At 49.0% G+C, this 18543-nt stretch overlaps 1 protein-coding gene across 2 annotated transcripts in view; it reads right to left on the reverse strand.

The window, feature by feature from the left end:
* Positions 1–1038: 1038 nt before the first annotated feature.
* Positions 1039–18543, reverse strand: part of TTBK1 (tau tubulin kinase 1) — a 204998-nt gene continuing 187493 nt past the window's right edge. For both annotated transcript variants that reach the window (XM_040430869.1, XM_040430870.1), the window contains 2 exons: positions 9322–10817; positions 1039–1570 (listed from right to left, as the gene is read on the reverse strand). In XM_040430869.1, the coding sequence (XP_040286803.1) occupies positions 1147–1570; positions 9322–10817 (1920 nt within the window). In that variant the 3' untranslated portion in view covers positions 1039–1146. The remainder of the gene's footprint in view (positions 1571–9321; positions 10818–18543) is intronic.

Genomic DNA, 18543 nt, shown 5'->3' on the forward strand with positions numbered 1-18543 from the left:
AGCCATTGATCTTCCTAATGTTTCCACCACTGATGCCACTACTGTTTACTCTGCTGGTCATATTACTATTTCCACCACTGATTCCAGTATGCACACACATCTGACTCCTGTAATTTGCAGCTGAAATAAGATGTGTAGCCATTCCATAGCAGGCTTTATTTCATGATATAATGGCATGTCGTACTGTAGTAAGAAGCATTATGTACTGCTGTTCCACCCCAGAGTCTAGAGAGCTTGTGAGGAGAACAGATCTTCAGTCCTCCATGGATTTGCTGTTTCCCCTGTGACATGCGTGTGGGTTCAGCCTGGCACACATGGGGACTGTTACAATCTGGTTGCCGTGTGTAAACAATTTTGGACAAGTCCTCTGATCCCATGTGATCTCCACTCGGTCCAAGATCTTGTCTTTCTGGAACTGGGGAACGTACAAGCCTACAACCTGGACTTTGTGCTGCATTGTGGTATACTGTGGTGCCCAAAACAAAAACATAATGAATGCATGAGGTGGACACATCTATGTGTTATGGTGTCACCTTTACCTAGGCGTGCCCCATCTGTGCTCAGCATTATTATTCTGAGCGTTCATGAATCCTAGCAAATGGCGCTCAGGGCTCATTGGCCGAGACAATTTATTAGTGAGCCCTGTGTCTTGGACAAGATTCTGAGATATCCCTGGGTCAAGTGGTGAAATCCCTGGAAGGCTCTCTGCTGTAGGTATGCATAGCATTAACACATACGATATACAGTATATGATTAGTGTATGCTGGCGGCTGCAGTTATACAGTGCTAACAGTCTACTGATAGACATAGAAGAGCGAGAAGCATGGACGTGGCTGCTCCAACCGTGTGTTCATCATCGCTCTCATGCTGGTTGCTCCTGTAGCCTCAGTCAGCAGTTCCACACAGTGAATATGGGCTGGTCATTTGTAGTCCTTCACAATATTCTTGTAGTTTTGAAATTCTCAATCTTAGCAACAGATGTTGAATGCGAAAACAAAATGATTCCTATGTGATCATCAGAGCTCTGCTTTCATCGTACAATCCTTGTCTGGGACTGTGTATATTGCGTAGCACAGGTTGAATGAAGAGTAATGTTCCCTAACTGAGCTAGAGTGAGGCTAGTGTGGGCCCTGTGCAAAGGGGCCATTATCTGCCATTGCTTCTCCCATCACTTGTTCCCTGCTTTGCTTTGGTTGCCAGATTCGGCACTTGCACCTTCAGTCTTTGTCCCTTTCTTGCAACAGCGGGCGTTGATGGACACTCACCAGGGACCTGGGCTCGTGGCTGAAGCTTTGGATTGGGTTGTGCACGGGAAGTTGTAGCAGCTGTTCTTCGCTGCCGGGACGGAGAAGGACTTTCTGTTCTTGAAAGAGACTGGCTTTGTGGAGATCCACTGAGTGTTCTTACCGGAACCACTGGACTCCTGGGTGGTCCACGGCTGAACCTCCGTACATTGGTTCTAGAAGGGGTTGGACTTGAAAGAGGAGGGAGCCTCATATGTAAGGCTTTAGGCTTGTGGTCAGGTGTGAGCCCAGTAGTGCCACCAACAGCTGTCTGTGGAGGCTGGTACCTATTCAGGTCAGAAGAAGTGAAAGTCAAATACAAGTAAGGAGAAAGAGTAACAATGTACAAATTATATCAGACAAATGTGGTCAAGAATTGGGGGAGGAGAACACAGACACCTTTCTTCTACGTAAATATGAAGGCCATCAATAAATTCTAGAGATCCCCAGACTGAGTTCTCTTACTAAGAAACCCCACAGCAAGGATGCCAACCTGGAGTTCTACATCTCAAAAGCTAAATTTCCAGAGGTCATATTTGAAGCTTAAGCCTGCAGTGATCATGTCGCCCACTGAGAAGCACTTGGACTAACCCCCCATATAGGAAATACTTTTCTTTGGCTCGAGCCAGAACTGTACAATTACTACATTCAGGATTCTGTCTAAGAAATGTTACACAGCATGTTGTGGCCTAAAACAGAATTTTTGTTTTGGGGGGTGATTAAGCCTCACTAATGGTGTCCATTGGGCTCCCCAGACACTAGGTGAATCACTACATCACCAGTTCACCCAGTAATGGAAGGCAGATTAATCTGTTTATCCCTGGTATCAAACAGTATTAATACTGTAAACTAGGGGTGGGCGATATAGACGATATGCGATATGAACTATATAAATCTGGCCAACGATAGAGATCTCGTTTATATCGCATATCGCAGTAGAACATGACATGCGCCGCTCTCGGCACTCACCATGTTCTCCTGAGCCGGCGCAGTGGAGAAGGAGAGAGTCCCTCCCCACTGTGCGCGGCTGCCGCTGACCACCAATGAGAACAGACTAGGAGGAGGAGGGGAGGGACTGTGGCCACTGCGCCACCAATGAGAACAGAGAGGAGGAGGGGAGGGACTGAATACAAACGTAACCTGAGGGGTTAATTGTGGCGGATCACGGCGCTCAATAATAGAGGCCAGGTATGGGATATGGCCAGCATATGCAGGCAGCTACGTTTGTATTCGGGCATATTAACTCCCTTCTACTACCTCTCTTCGAAGTATTACATTAATTGCGGGCCTCCCCCCCCCTTCCACACGATTAAATCATTAGTGGCAGTGGCCCCAGGGTGGTAGCTTCTGATCGGAGCCCCAGCAGTGTAATCCCGGGGCTCCGATCGGTTACCATGGGAGTCAGGACGCTACTGAAGCCCTGGCTGCCATAGTAAGCTCCCTGCTGCTGTGTGTACTATGCACAGGGCAGCAGGGAGAGTGTGAAGTCCTAGTCACCACAATAGAGCTCTATCAGACACTACTGAAGCCCTGGCTGCCATGGTAACATCCCTGCTGCTGTGTGTACTAAGCACAGGGCAGCAGGGAGAGTGTGAGGTCCTAGTCACCACAATAGAGCTCTATCAGACACTACTGAAGCCCTGGCTGCCATGGTAAGCTCCCTGCTACTGTGTGTACTATGCCCAGGACAGCAGGGACAGTGTGAGGTCCTGGTCACCACAATAGATCTCTATCAGACACTACTGAAGCCCTGGCTGCCATGGTAACATCCCTGCTGCTGTGTGTACTATGCACAGGGCAGCAGGGAGAGTGTGAGGTCCTAGTCACCACAATAGAGCTCTATCAGACACTACTGAAGCCCTGGCTGCCATGGTAAGCTCCCTGCTACTGTGTGTACTATGCCCAGGACAGCAGGGACAGTGTGAGGTCCTGGTCACCACAATAGATCTCTATCAGACACTACTGAAGCCCTGGCTGCCATGGTAACATCCCTGCTGCTGTGTGTACTATGCACAGGGCAGCAGGGAGAGTGTGAGGTCCTAGTCACCACAATAGAGCTCTATCAGACACTACTGAAGCCCTGGCTGCCATGGTAAGCTCCCTGCTGCTGTGTGTACTATACACAGGACAGCAGGGAGAGTGTGAGGTCCTAGTCACCCTGATAGATCTCTATCACACACTACTGAAGCCCTGGCTGCCATGGTCAGCTCCCTGCTGCTGTGTGTACTATGCACAGGACAGCAGGGACAGTGTGAAGTCCTAGTCACCACAATAGATCTCTATCAGACACTACTGAAGCCCTGGCTGCCATGGTAAGCTCCCTGCTGCTGTGTGTACTATGCACAGGGCAGCAGGGGGAGTGTGAGGTCCTAGTCACCCTGATAGAGCTCTATCAGACTCTACTGAAGCCCTGGCTGCCATGGTAAGCTCCCTGCTGCTGTGTGTACTATGCACAGGGCAGCAGGGAGAGTGTGAGGTCCTAGTCACCACAATAGAGCTCTATCAGACACTACTGAAGCCCTGGCTGCCATGGTAAGCTTCCTGCTACTGTGTGTACTATGCCCAGGACAGCAGGGACAGTGTGAGGTCCTGGTCACCACAATAGATCTCTATCAGACACTACTGAAGCCCTGGCTGCCATGGTAAGCTCCCTGCTGCTGTGTGTACTATGCACAGGGCAGCAGGGAGAGTGTGAGGTCCTAGTCACCACAATAGAGCTCTATCAGACACTACTGAAGCCCTGGCTGCCATGGTAACCTCCCTGCTGCTGTGTGTACTATGCACAGGACAGCAGGGAGAGTGTGAGGTCCTAGTCACCACAATAGAGCTCTATCAGACACTACTGAAGCCCTGGCTGCCATGGTAACATCCCTGCTACTGTGTGTGCTATACACAGGACAGCAGGGAGAGTGTGAGGTCCTAGTCACCCTGATAGATCTCTATCACACACTACTGAAGCCCTGGCTGCCATGGTCAGCTCCCTGCTGCTGTGTGTACTATGCACAGGACAGCAGGGAGAGTGTGAGGTCCTATCCACCACAATAGATCTCTATCAGACACTACTGAAGCCCTGGCTGCCATGGTAAGCTCCCTGCTGCTGTGTGTACTATGCACAGGGCAGCAGGGGGAGTGTGAGGTCCTAGTCACCCTGATAGATCTCTATCAGACTCTACTGAAGCCCTGGCTGCCATGGTAAGCTCCCTGCTGCTGTGTGTACTATGCACAGGACAGCAGGGACAGTGTGAGGTTCTATTCACCACAATAGATCTCTATCAGACACTACTGAAGCCCTGGCTGCCATGGTAACATCCCTGCTGCTGTGTGTACTATGCACAGGGCAGCAGGGAGAGTGTGAGGTCCTAGTCACCACAATAGAGCTCTATCAGACACTACTGAAGCCCTGGCTGCCATGGTAAGCTCCCTGCTGCTGTATGTACTATACACAGGACAGCAGGGAGAGTGTGAGGTCCTAGTCACCCTGATAGATCTCTATCAGAGTCTACTGAAGCCCTGGCTGCCATGGTCAGTTCCCTGCTGCTGTGTGTACTATGCACAGGACAGCAGGGAGAGTGTGAGGTCCTATCCACCACAATAGATCTCTATCAGACACTACTGAAGCCCTGGCTGCCATGGTAAGCTCCCTGCTGCTGTGTGTACTATGCACAGGGCAGCAGGGGGAGTGTGAGGTCCTAGTCACCCCGATAGAGCTCTATCAGACTCTACTGAAGCCCTGGCTGCCATGGTAAGCTCCCTGCTGGTGTGTGTACTAAGCACAGGGCAGCAGGGAGAGTGTGAGGTCCTATTCACCCTGATAGAGCTCTATAAGACACTACTGAAGCCCTGGCTGCCATGGTAACATCCCTGCTGCTGTGTGTACTATGCACAGGGCAGCAGGGAGAGTGTGAAGTCCTAGTCACCACAATAGAGCTCTATCAGACACTACTGAAGCCCTGGCTGCCATGGTAAGCTCCCTGCTGCTGTGTGTACTATGCACAGGGCAGCAGGGATAGTGTGAGGTCCTATTCACCCTGATAGAGCTCTATCAGACACTACTGAAGCCCTGGCTGCCATGGTAAGCTCCCTGCTGCTGTGTGTACTATGCACAGGACAGCATGGAGAGTGTGAGGTCCTAGTCATCACAATAGAGCTCTATCAGACACTACTGAAGCCCTGGCTGCCATGGTAACATCCCTGCTGCTGTGTGTACTTTGCACAGGACAGCAGGGAGAGTGTAAGTTCCTATTCACCCTGATAGAGCTCTATCAGACTCTACTGAAGCCCTGGCTGCCATGGTCAGCTCCATGCTGCTGTGTGTACTATGCACAGGACAGCATGGAGAGTGTGAGGTCCTATTCACCCTGATAGAGCTCTATCAGACTCTACTGAAGCACTGGCTGCCATGGTAACATCCCTGCTGCTGTGTGTACTATGCACAGGGCAGCAGGGAGAGTGTGAGGTCCTATTCACCCTAATAGAGCTCTATCAGACACTACTGAAGCCCTGGCTGCCATGGTAACATCCCTGCTGCTGTGTGTACTATGCACAGGGCAGCAGGGAGAGTGTGAGGTCCTAGTCACCACAATAGAGCTCTATCAGACACTACTGAAGCCCTGGCTGCCATGGTAACATCCCTGCTGCTGTGTGTACTATGCACAGGGCAGCAGGGACAGTGTGAAGTCCTAGTCACCACAATAGAGCTCTATCAGACACTACTGAAGCCCTGGCTGCCATGGTAACATCCCTGCTGCTGTGTGTACTATGCACAGGGCAGCAGGGAGAGTGTGAGGTCCTAGTCACCACAATAGATCTCTATCAGACACTACTGAAGCCCTGGCTGCCATGGTAACATCCCTGCTGCTGTGTGTACTATGCACAGGGCAGCAGGGAGAGTGTGAGGTCATAGTCACCACAATAGAGCTCTATCAGACACTACTGAAGCCCTGGCTGCCATGGTAACCTCCCTGCTGCTGTGTGTACTATGCACAGGACAGCAGGGAGAGTGTGAGGTCCTATTCACCCTGATAGATCTTTATCAGACTCTACTGAAGCCCTGGCTGCCATGGTAACATCCCTGCTGCTGTGTGTACTATGCACAGGGCAGCAGGGAGAGTGTGAGGTCCTAGTCACCACAATAGATCTCTATCAGACACTACTGAAGCCCTGGCTGCCATGGTAACATCCCTGCTGCTGTGTGTACTATGCACAGGACAGCAGGGAGAGTGTGAGGTCCTATTCACCCTGATAGATCTCTATCAGACACTACTGAAGCCCTGGCTGCCATGGTAACATCCCTGCTGCTGTGTGTACTATGCACAGGACAGCAGGGAGAGTGTGAGGTCCTAGTCACCACAATAGAGCTCTATCAGACTCTACTGAAGCCCTGGCTGCCATGGTAACATCCCTGCTGCTGTGTGTACTATGCACAGGGCAGCAGGGAGAGTGTGAGGTCCTAGTCACCACAATAGAGCTCTATCAGACACTACTAAAGCCCTGGCTGCCATGGTAACCTCCCTGCTGCTGTGTGTACTATGCACAGGACAGCAGGGAGAGTGTGAGGTCCTATTCACCCTGATAGATCTTTATCAGACTCTACTGAAGCCCTGGCTGCCATGGTAACATCCCTGCTGCTGTGTGTACTATGCACAGGGCAGCAGGGAGAGTGTGAGGTCCTAGTCACCACAATAGAGCTCTATCAGACACTACTGAAGCCCTGGCTGCCATGGTAAGCTCCCTGCTGCTGTGTGTACTATGCACAGGGCAGCAGGGACAGTGTGAAGTCCTAGTTACCACAATAGAGCTCTATCAGACTCTACTGAAGCCCTGGCTGCCATGGTAACCTCCCTGCTGCTGTGTGTACTATGCACAGGGCAGCAGGGACAGTGTGAGGTCCTATTCACCCTGATAGATCTCTATCAGACACTACTGAAGCCCTGGCTGCCATGGTAACATCCCTGCTGCTGTGTGTACTATGCACAGGGCAGCAGGGACAGTGTGAAGTCCTAGTCACCACAATAGAGCTCTATCAGACACTACTGAAGCCCTGGCTGCCATGGTAACATCCCTGCTGCTGTGTGTACTATGCACAGGGCAGCAGGGAGAGTGTGAGGTCCTAGTCACCACAATAGATCTCTATCAGACACTACTGAAGCCCTGGCTGCCATGGTAAGCTCCCTGCTGCTGTGTGTACTATGCACAGGGCAGCAGGGACAGTGTGAAGTCCTAGTTACCACAATAGAGCTCTATCAGACTCTACTGAAGCCCTGGCTGCCATGGTAACCTCCCTGCTGCTGTGTGTACTATGCACAGGGCAGCAGGGACAGTGTGAGGTCCTATTCACCCTGATAGATCTCTATCAGACACTACTGAAGCCCTGGCTGCCATGGTAACATCCCTGCTGCTGTGTGTACTATGCACAGGGCAGCAGGGACAGTGTGAAGTCCTAGTCACCACAATAGAGCTCTATCAGACACTACTGAAGCCCTGGCTGCCATGGTAACATCCCTGCTGCTGTGTGTACTATGCACAGGGCAGCAGGGAGAGTGTGAGGTCCTAGTCACCACAATAGATCTCTATCAGACACTACTGAAGCCCTGGCTGCCATGGTAACATCCCTGCTGCTGTGTGTACTATGCACAGGGCAGCAGGGAGAGTGTGAGGTCATAGTCACCACAATAGAGCTCTATCAGACACTACTGAAGCCCTGGCTGCCATGGTAACCTCCCTGCTGCTGTGTGTACTATGCACAGGACAGCAGGGAGAGTGTGAGGTCCTATTCACCCTGATAGATCTTTATCAGACTCTACTGAAGCCCTGGCTGCCATGGTAACATCCCTGCTGCTGTGTGTACTATGCACAGGGCAGCAGGGAGAGTGTGAGGTCCTAGTCACCACAATAGATCTCTATCAGACACTACTGAAGCCCTGGCTGCCATGGTAACATCCCTGCTGCTGTGTGTACTATGCACAGGACAGCAGGGAGAGTGTGAGGTCCTATTCACCCTGATAGATCTCTATCAGACACTACTGAAGCCCTGGCTGCCATGGTAACATCCCTGCTGCTGTGTGTACTATGCACAGGACAGCAGGGAGAGTGTGAGGTCCTAGTCACCACAATAGAGCTCTATCAGACTCTACTGAAGCCCTGGCTGCCATGGTAACATCCCTGCTGCTGTGTGTACTATGCACAGGGCAGCAGGGAGAGTGTGAGGTCCTAGTCACCACAATAGAGCTCTATCAGACACTACTAAAGCCCTGGCTGCCATGGTAACCTCCCTGCTGCTGTGTGTACTATGCACAGGACAGCAGGGAGAGTGTGAGGTCCTATTCACCCTGATAGATCTTTATCAGACTCTACTGAAGCCCTGGCTGCCATGGTAACATCCCTGCTGCTGTGTGTACTATGCACAGGGCAGCAGGGAGAGTGTGAGGTCCTAGTCACCACAATAGAGCTCTATCAGACACTACTGAAGCCCTGGCTGCCATGGTAAGCTCCCTGCTGCTGTGTGTACTATGCACAGGGCAGCAGGGACAGTGTGAAGTCCTAGTTACCACAATAGAGCTCTATCAGACTCTACTGAAGCCCTGGCTGCCATGGTAACCTCCCTGCTGCTGTGTGTACTATGCACAGGGCAGCAGGGACAGTGTGAGGTCCTATTCACCCTGATAGATCTCTATCAGACACTACTGAAGCCCTGGCTGCCATGGTAACATCCCTGCTGCTGTGTGCACAGAGCCCAGGACAGCAGAGAGAGTGTGAGGTCCTAGTCACCACAATAGAGCTCTATTAGGGTGAGTAGGACAAGGGTTCTAGCCCCTAAGGAGGCTAATAGTTATTAAATAAAAAGTAAAAAAAAAAAGTTTAACCCCCCCGAAATATAGAATATATTGCGATATATATCGCACATGCTTAAAATTATATTGCAATATAGATTTTAGGCCATATCGCCCACCCCTACTGTAAACTCCAGCTCTCTGCTAGACAGGTGGTGTTTGCCGTCTTTCACATGACCAAGACAATCTTTCACCATCCTGCATCTTACCTTTGCACCCCTGTAGATTCTTTTGATTTGCTGACACTTGGCTTTGACAGAACCAACAGCCGTAGATCCTTTACTGGTGTGATCGGACGTGGAATCCGGCTTTTAGTTAACTCCTCCTTTCTCATGCACAATGGTTTATGCTTGCCAACTTTTCTGGGGACAGTGTCATCAAGCTCATGAGTGTCTTCTTCAGACCCAGTTGTAGACAGTGTCTCAGATGTTCTTCTCCGGTCTTCACTAGATGAAGCAGATGATGAACCTGCTGAGGCCAAACGCTGTAGACGCATCTGCCTTTTCTCCATCACCAAGCGAGCCAGATCCAGTTGCTTTGTTCTCTTTTTGAACCTCTCTTTGGCAGAGCTGGACATAGACCTATCTGATCCTGTTTCCTCCTCTGACAGAATAACAGGGATGCGGCTTCTAAACCGTACCCCAAGAGCCGGGGTCAGAGCCTTGCTGGTGCCACAGTCGGTGTCATTAAGGCGAACGGTGGAACGAACAATCTTTTCCTGCTTGGTGACTTCATTCCTAATGTCTTTCTCAAGCTGCTGTTCAGATTTGCTTACTGTATCAGCTGCATGTGGATCCTGCTGATCCTCTGCTGCCATTTCCTCATGACTTGTCGATAGTGCATAGGGGTCAATCTCAACTATTCCCACCGCAGAGGTATTAGCACCCTTGAATTCCTCCACATCACACTCCGCAGTTTCTTCAATAATTGCCTCATCAAACTGTCCAGGGACTGGACGCTCCTCCAACCTCATCAGCTGTCCAGTGGAAGACATAACATTTAAGTGTGTCTTTTCTGCAATGTGAACAAATGTGCGCTCGACTTTGGTAAAGGGGGTGGAGGTGGCAGCGGTGGCAGCAGCAATGCAAAGTGGTTTTGGTTCTGATTTAAGTATGGAAGATAAAGTACCTGGTTCAGACACATCCAGCTGACTGCCAGTAGGTTGTAGCTTCTCTCCTTGTGGCGTCAATGCAGCAAGCGTTCCCTGCTCAAGGTCTGGCATGAGTTCATTAGTCACCGGAGACTTCTTCATGTCTCCAGGAGAAAACAGCACTAAGGTCTTTGAGCCTTCCTCTAGTTCTAGGTCATTCTCTGCTGTGGAGGCTCTTCCTCGGGAATCCTTCTGGTCATCTGCTAGTAATGTGGAAGGAGCTCCTTCTTGACTCCTCTCTGTACTCTTCTGACTTACATCACTGCTAGATCCACTGTGCAGATCTAAGTCCTCCACCAGAAACTCAGCCTCCTCTTCTTCCGTCTCCTCCTCTGATTCTTCATCTCGTGGACATCTGCCATTGATGATAATGTGTGGTTCTGAAACATGCATGGCTGGCAAGACCACACTGGAAAAGTCCACTTTCTTCATCCTATGTGGAACACGCAGCAGTTCTTTACTGTCTGAGATGTCTTTCTTAAAGTCTTGGTAAGACAAGCTTAAAGGCACCACCTTGGGCATCCCATTAATATCAAAGTGCTTCAGGTTGAGGACCTGCGAAAGAGACAGAGAAAAAAACAAAGATTAAAGGAACAATTCCAGAAAACCCCTGAGAGAAAAGAGACCCCACCTCACAAATCAGCCCTTATAATCCAACATTAGTACCAAAAAATAATAATTATGAAGTGAATGTAGGATTTAGAGATGAGCGAATCAGTTCATTACGAACTTCCCAGGATTTTGTCCGGCAGATGAACCCGAAGCTTCTCAGGTTCGTTTTGGATGAATCCAGTAAAACAGGGGCAGTGCCATTTAACTGCACATATCGGTGGGAAAAGGCACTAGGGAGGAAGAAGGATGATCAAATGACCCTGAGAGGAAGTGGGAGGACGGGCTTTCCCAGATTGGCTCACATGTAGGGTTGAGCAAACCCGAACTGTAAAGTTCGGGTTCGTACCGAACTTTAGGATTTTTGGACCCTGGACCCGAACCCGACCATTTCAGTAAAAGTTCGGGTTCGGTGTTCGGTGCTCTCTTGTCGCTTTTTGAAAGGCTGCAGAGCAGCCAATCAACAAGCGGTTAACTGTCTGACCTGGCATGGCTGTGATTGGCCAGAGCAGCATGTGACCCGGGCTCTATATAAGCTGGAGTCACGTAGCGCCGCCCGTCACTCTGCGGATACTAGTGTAGGGAGAGGATGCTGCTGCTGTGAGGGAGAGAATAGGAGAGAATCTAACTCAGCGATCTACAGACAAACAGTTGTGTGGGTGCAGGGCACAATCGTCTTACCCTGCCCTGAGCCCATTGACCCATTTTATGCATGCTCAGTGCACCCGCATGGCATCTGAGCTTTTGGGACATTGCAAATCACCATTTGTTTGGCAAACTACAACATCTGGATTAGTCAGTGTGCAATTTAAGGTAGAAATACAGCCATCATTTTCTGTGGTTTTAAAAACACACTTTTTTGCAAAAAAACAGTATTTTCCTGATCTGCAAGTGTTAAATTCAAGTTTAATATATACAGCTTTCATATTCTGTCACCAAAAAAAACACTTTTTTGGCAATCTACAACATCTGGATTAGTCAGTGTGCAATTTAAGCTAGAAATACACCCATCATTTTCTGGGGTTTTAAAAATGCACTTTTTTGACAAAAAACACTATTTTCAGGCCTTGCAGCATCAGCACGTGTGAAATTACAGTCTTGTATACGGCTGTCAAATTCAGTTGTTAAACAAACACAATATTTAGTTGTCAGCCTTTGGTGCAGATGTCATTCTGAGATACACTCTTAATACATTTGGGTTACATTCAGAGATTTTAAATACCGCCATTTGGTGCACCAATATTGAATTCAGGCCTACACTGGTTCAGACCCTGTGAGATACCCCCTCTACATACAGGGGTTTGATTCAGGCATTTGAAATACAGCCATTTTGTGCAAAGAAATATTGAATTCAGGCCTACTGTGGGTCAGAAATCACTGACAAGTATATGGTGTTGGGTATACGTTCCACCATCAAAATTATATCACTGTCATAAGGAACGCTATGAAAATTAGATAAAACTAATACTTTATTGTTTCACAAAAAGAAAGGGGGAAGGGGAGGGGAAACTACAACCTATATTAAAATTCTAGAACACCACCTAACCACAATGTGAGTCGGATCAAGATGGCGCATGAAGCCGCATGGCGCGGTAACGCTCAATTGTGGATAGGGTCGCTAGAAAGTCCACTGCTGGTGCGTTACTAGAGGCTGCACCACTAGGCCAGTATTAGTTTTATCTCATTTTCATAGCGTTCCTTACGACAGTGATATAATTTTGATGGTGGAACGTATACCCAACACCATATACTTGTCAGTGATTTGTTAATAAATAAACCGTTTTAGAGTGATGGCAGGCTTTTTGGCAGCAGGTATTTGCAGTGAGAAATGGGATGAGGAAGCTAAAGCTGTTTTTTCTGAAGCAGATTTACCCCCGACCAATCGCACTTTGATTATCACTGGTTCCTTTAAATTGCTCACCAAAATCTATAAAGATCAAGTCAGAGGGTGGTGGGAAATACAAACCCTTGAAACTTACATCCAACACCAAATAGTGCCTAGAGGTATGCGCATTCCCTTCCTTCCATCTAATAGAATTCAGTCTCCAGAGTTCCGCAAAAAATGGGGAAAAAAAGCTATTGAAGCTCACTTAGATTGATGGCACTGCTCCTGGAGGAGGAAAAGGCCCTGCACATAAAGAATACACAACTGTTGCAGCAGACCGTGGAACGGTTTACAGCTCAGTTAAAAGAGCGCAAACACTCTCAATTTTTGAGGGACAAAGCGGATTTTAAAGAAGGGCGCATCCTTGAGTTTGCAACCAAAACCGCTAGGACCCTCGAGGTTGAGACAGAACCCTCATCTTCAGAGGGTGAAACTGAGACAGAAGGCACTCCCTACCCGAATAGCCAATACCCCATTTTTCAGCCTTCCAATAGAGGACCTAGAGGGAGAGGCGGAAGGGGTAGGAGCCCCCATTCACGGCTTTTTATTTTAGGGAACCAAACTACGAGATCATACAGTCTGAGAAACAGAAAAAACCAATAGCACACCATCAAAGGATGGGGGCAACTGGTTTTCAGACTGTGGACTCTACAGTGAAAGGCGAGCCAAGGGATAAGCTACAAATTATTAACCTATCTGATAGGACCCTTACGGAAGTAGAGTTGGAACTACTCAGTAAGGGCTTATCATTTGTTCCCACCTGTTCTTTTAGCTCCTTCGAGTGGGTAAAGGATTTGACCCTATTCGTAAGGAGACTAAAATGGAAAAAATTATTTGCAACACACAACCAACAACAATGCAATGAACTGGGAATTGAAATCCATGACCTGCCAGACATTCAACTGTTGGTATCCCTTATGGAAGAAGGGGAAAGGGATCCTGGAGAGGGTCCATTTACGGACCTTAAATTGTCCTCCACCAAAAACCCACCCTTGAGTGATGGCACACCCCCTGACATTTTCTTAAATGTCGTGACTGACCAACTAAGAATGCTTGACACATTCAGAGGGACTGAATCAAACCTCCACAAGAGAGAAATTGACGCATTACTCTCTCTGGAGTGTGATAACTCCATTGTCATTAAACCATCGGACAAGGCAGGTAATATTGTTGTAATGAATTGTGAACAGTATAAGGCCATGTGCCTCAGCATTCTTAGTGACGACTCATGTTATCATGCGCTAGAGACAAGTCCAATTGAAATATTCAGGAAAAAATTGAAGGGTCTTCTGGATCTAGCACAGAATCATGACCTGATCAGTCGGACGGAGTTTGATTTTCTGTTCGCCAAACATCCCCAGATCCCTTGTTTTTACGGATTGCCCAAGGTACACAAGGGGCTTTCACCATTAAAGGGACGTCCTATCGTCTCGGGGACTGGGAGCCTGACACATCCGATCAGTACATATACGTGGATAGGATTCTACGACCGCTTGCGGTGGCCCTATCCTCGTATGTACGTGATTCCATGGATGTGATCAAGAAATTGGAGGGGATCCATATTGGTGAGAACGTCTTGCTGGCCAGTTTGGATGTGGAGGCCCTTCACAGCTCCATACCTCACGATAGGGGGTGTGGAGTTGTGGCCTCATTTTTAAACCAACGTGGCATCTTTTGTTGGCAGCAAAACGAATTTGTTCTCGAACTGATGAAATTAATTCTTGAACACAACTTTTTTATTTTTGATCACCGTATGTACCACCAGCTCAGGGGAGTGGCGATGGGGAGCCCATGTGCCCCCACTTTCGCTAGTCTCTACCTGGGCTGGTGGGAACGGGAAGTTGTGTTCGCTGACAACAACCAGAGATGGGCTGACCACATTAATTTGTGGTTACGTTACATCGATGATGTGCTGATTTTGTGGTCAGGAAGTGTTGATGATTTTAATAGCTTTGTTACAGACCTGAATAACAACACGATAGGACTTTTCTTTACATCTGAGATCCAGGAATCACAAATCACGTTCCTTGATCTGACTATCTTCAGGGACACGAATGGCAACATTGGTACACGGCTATTTCGTAAGGAGACCGCCACAAATAGTCTCCTTAGGTGGGACAGTTGCCATCCATTGCCCCTTAAGAGGGGAATTCCTAAAGGTCAATACCTTCGGGTAAGGCGCAATTGTTCCAGCATGTCTGCATCTATTGATTTACAGACCAGATTTAGAAACAGGGGGTACCCGCAACATGTGTTAGCTAAGGCTTACCAACACTCGCTGGCCTTAAATCGGGATACCCTGCTCACTCCTAAATCAGGACCATCTGAATCAGAACAATTGCGCATTGTGGCCACTTATGATGAAGCACACAATACAGTAAGAGAGTTACTGACGACCTACTGGGGGATTTTTAAATCGGACCCCGATATTGGACACATGGTAGGCGATACACCTCTTATAACGTACAGACGTGGACGCAATCTGAAAGATCGTCTGGTCCACAGCTTCTTTCAGGCCCCTACCACAACCACTTGGTTGAGTACCAACCTCAAAGGGACCTTCCGATGCGGAGGGTGCGTGGCGTGTCCTGCCATTCAGTTAGGCGCTACATTTAATTGTAGTGTCACTGAGCGGACATTTACCATCAGATCCTTTGTCAATTGTAAGACGAGAGGGTTGGTATATTTGGCCACTTGTACTTGTGGAAAACAGTATGTGGGCAAAACCATTAGGGAATTCCGCAGAAGAGTCGCAGAACATCTTAATGACATCCGCAAAGGTGCCGATACTCCTATTGCGAGACACATATCCACTTCACATGGTGGTGATGTGGATGTGATAACATTTCAGGCTGTCGAGGTGGTGAGAAGATCCCCAAGAGGAGGCGACTTTGGATCTACCGCCTGCATGCACTCCAACCCCAGGGACTGAATGAGTACAACTCCTTTGTCTGTTTTCTCTGAATCCCTGCACATATGATTTTTTTCAAATTACCGTATGGAGTGCAACGGGTGGAATATTAGGGCATGACCGCTCATGATTCTCTTTGATCCCTGTACTCCAATAATATGGACCAAATGAACGCAGTTCTCTCATCTGGTGTCAATTGGCCACCAGATTTGCGGCTCCCTTTAGCTTTTTGTCATGGATTAGAAGGGGTGTACCCACAAATTGTGGCATGTTCCTGCCACTTTATACTGGACACCCGATCCTCTGTAGGCATAAGGGGTTCCTGTGAATATTCGCCAAGTCGCCACAAGCACCACCCGTAATAGGAGATGTGACAGGGATTTCCCCCGTCCCTGCTACGTCATCTTATAATCAATACTGTTATTAATACACTGGACCATATACCACCATATAATCCTCACCCTGGTTATACTGCCGTTAATGTACAGTCGCCGTTTGTATCACCTCTATATTCAATATACGAATGTTTTGACATTCGTCTGAGTTCGTCTTACAGAGGGGGCGGGTTGATGCGGCAGTGCCGCGCCTCCTGTTTTCCCATTGGCCGCCCCAGAGGCGTGACTCAGAGGAGGGGAGGAGTTCTCTCCTTATATAGCGCGCGTCCGAGCGGCCGCGTACGGCCACTCTGTGCTGACAGCTGCAGCCTCTGCTACGGAGGTCAGCAGCTTACTTTGTTGTTTGTCTCATACCCACATCTCTATGCTCCTGACGAGCCACACATGGCGAAACGCGTCGAGCGCTGAGTGGGGACAAACTCATGCTTTATGCATGCGACTTGTATTGTGCCCACACTGCAGTTGAGGTCTGTGGCGTCCCAGCCCTCTGCAGTAGATGAGCAGTTGAGATCAAGCCTTTTTGCTCATTCCAGCTAAGACTAGTGTCCCTTGATTCGTGCTTGTAGGGCCGGCACTCAGACATCTGGTTCACACCTGAGGTCGGCTTTTACGGGCAGATGTTTATCAATAGATTAGCTTATTCATTTTAGTCCAGGGCACACCCAGCTGGTTTTGGAGCAGAGCACCCTGTCCGCACCACGGTGCACACTTCTGGCTGAGTCAATCCATCACGGCCGGCTGGCCTAGTGGTGCAGCCTCAAGTAACGCACCAGCAGTGGACTTTCTAGCGACCCTATCCACAATTGAGCGTTACCGCGTGTAACGGACCGTTTCAGCAGACAAGGGGTTAAAATCCGTTCAGGCGATAAGCCCCTTTCTGAGAGACAGGCACAGCTACTGCAGAACACCAACTCTCGGACTGGATACAAAGTAGCACTCCAAACTGGAACCTCACGAATAGCTGCTAGCAGTTGAACAGGAAAACCATACAATCCTGGCAATCGGTCCTCTAACAGCATACAGTGAATTCCCCCAATAACGAGACAAGGCTCCGTTTTGAGGGTCAAGCAGTGGTCTGACTGTACTTCACGTACAGCCTCTTTTATTCACAAAAAACAAACATAGTACTGCCCACAGGGGTTTGAAATACAACCAATCAGTAATTAACAAGACATACAATGTAACTACAGCAACCAATCGTTCACGCCCCCAGAGGACCAGAATGAAGACTGTGACATAGGACAACATATCCCCACAATGCATCATGGTTTCCTCCTCTCTGTCCAGACAACCTGAAGAGCAATCCAATTATCTCTGAGGACAAAGTGAGATCGCCAATACACATGTGAGGACAACAGAACAGACATCACCCTTTAAACACACAATGGGACAATGGCACAATAGAAACACACCCAGCATATTCCCTCCCCTTATCCTGAGAGGAGACTCAATTATACATACAGTTAAACATACTTTCTACCCAACTTTCATAACTCTAAAACCATACATCACATTCACATAAAAATTACATATTCACAATCAATCCATTCAGGGGAACAACATATTAAAAAATGGCATGAATCAGACCAGGGGTTCAAAAGTTAGTATATGGCCCATAATCCAGGGGCAAGAGGCCAGCAGCCAGTCCTCTCCAAAGCCCAGTGGCGAGGTTGGTTTCGCCACACATCTCCCCCCCCCAGGGAAGACTAACCAGATACCTGACCTCACGCCGGTCGGTACCTGAGTTAGTCTGGCAGCCCACCCACAACCAAATACTGGACCTGTTGACTTTAGTAGCCTGTCTCTGTCCAGTGAGTCCACCAAGGTTATGTTGGAAGCTGGTACTCCCGGTCTCTGTGTTGCTCCCTGGCTTGGAGTGGGGGTTGCTTTGTGGGCAGGTATCAGCGGTACTCTGCCCTGGTGCCAGCGCTACCACGGAAGAAGCCTGGTTGGAGCCTGGTTGTTGGAGGGGGAGACCGACTGTCTCTACCCCCTGTGCTGTAAGTGCAGAGACCACGGTCCCATCTGCACTGTTGTGGGGCTTACTGTCTCCCCCTGGTGCGTTAAGCTGCCGCTGGGGAGAGGGGGTAACAAGCTCCTCTCCCATACATACTTCCAGCCGCTGGGGAGGGCGACCGACCGTCTCCGCTCCCAATACAGTGTCCTGCTGCTGGGGAAAGGAGACTGGGCTCTCTATTCCCAAAAAATCATGCTGCTGCTGGGGGTAAGGACCGACTGTCTCTGCTCCCAATACAGTGTCCTGCTGCTGGGGAAAGGAGACTGGGCTCTCTATTCCCAAAAAATCATGCTGCTGCTGGGGGACAGGACCGACTGTCTCTGCTCCCAATACAGTGTCCTGCTGCTGGGGAAAGGAGACTGGGCTCTCTATTCCCAAAAAATCATGCTGCTGCTGGGGGGCAGGAACAACTACCTCTGCCCCCTGTAACTCCGCCTGCCGCTTGGGAGGGAGTACACTGCTCT

The sequence above is a fragment of the Bufo bufo genome, chromosome 4, assembly GCF_905171765.1.
Source record: "Bufo bufo chromosome 4, aBufBuf1.1, whole genome shotgun sequence".
Lineage (NCBI taxonomy): Eukaryota > Metazoa > Chordata > Amphibia > Anura > Bufonidae > Bufo > Bufo bufo.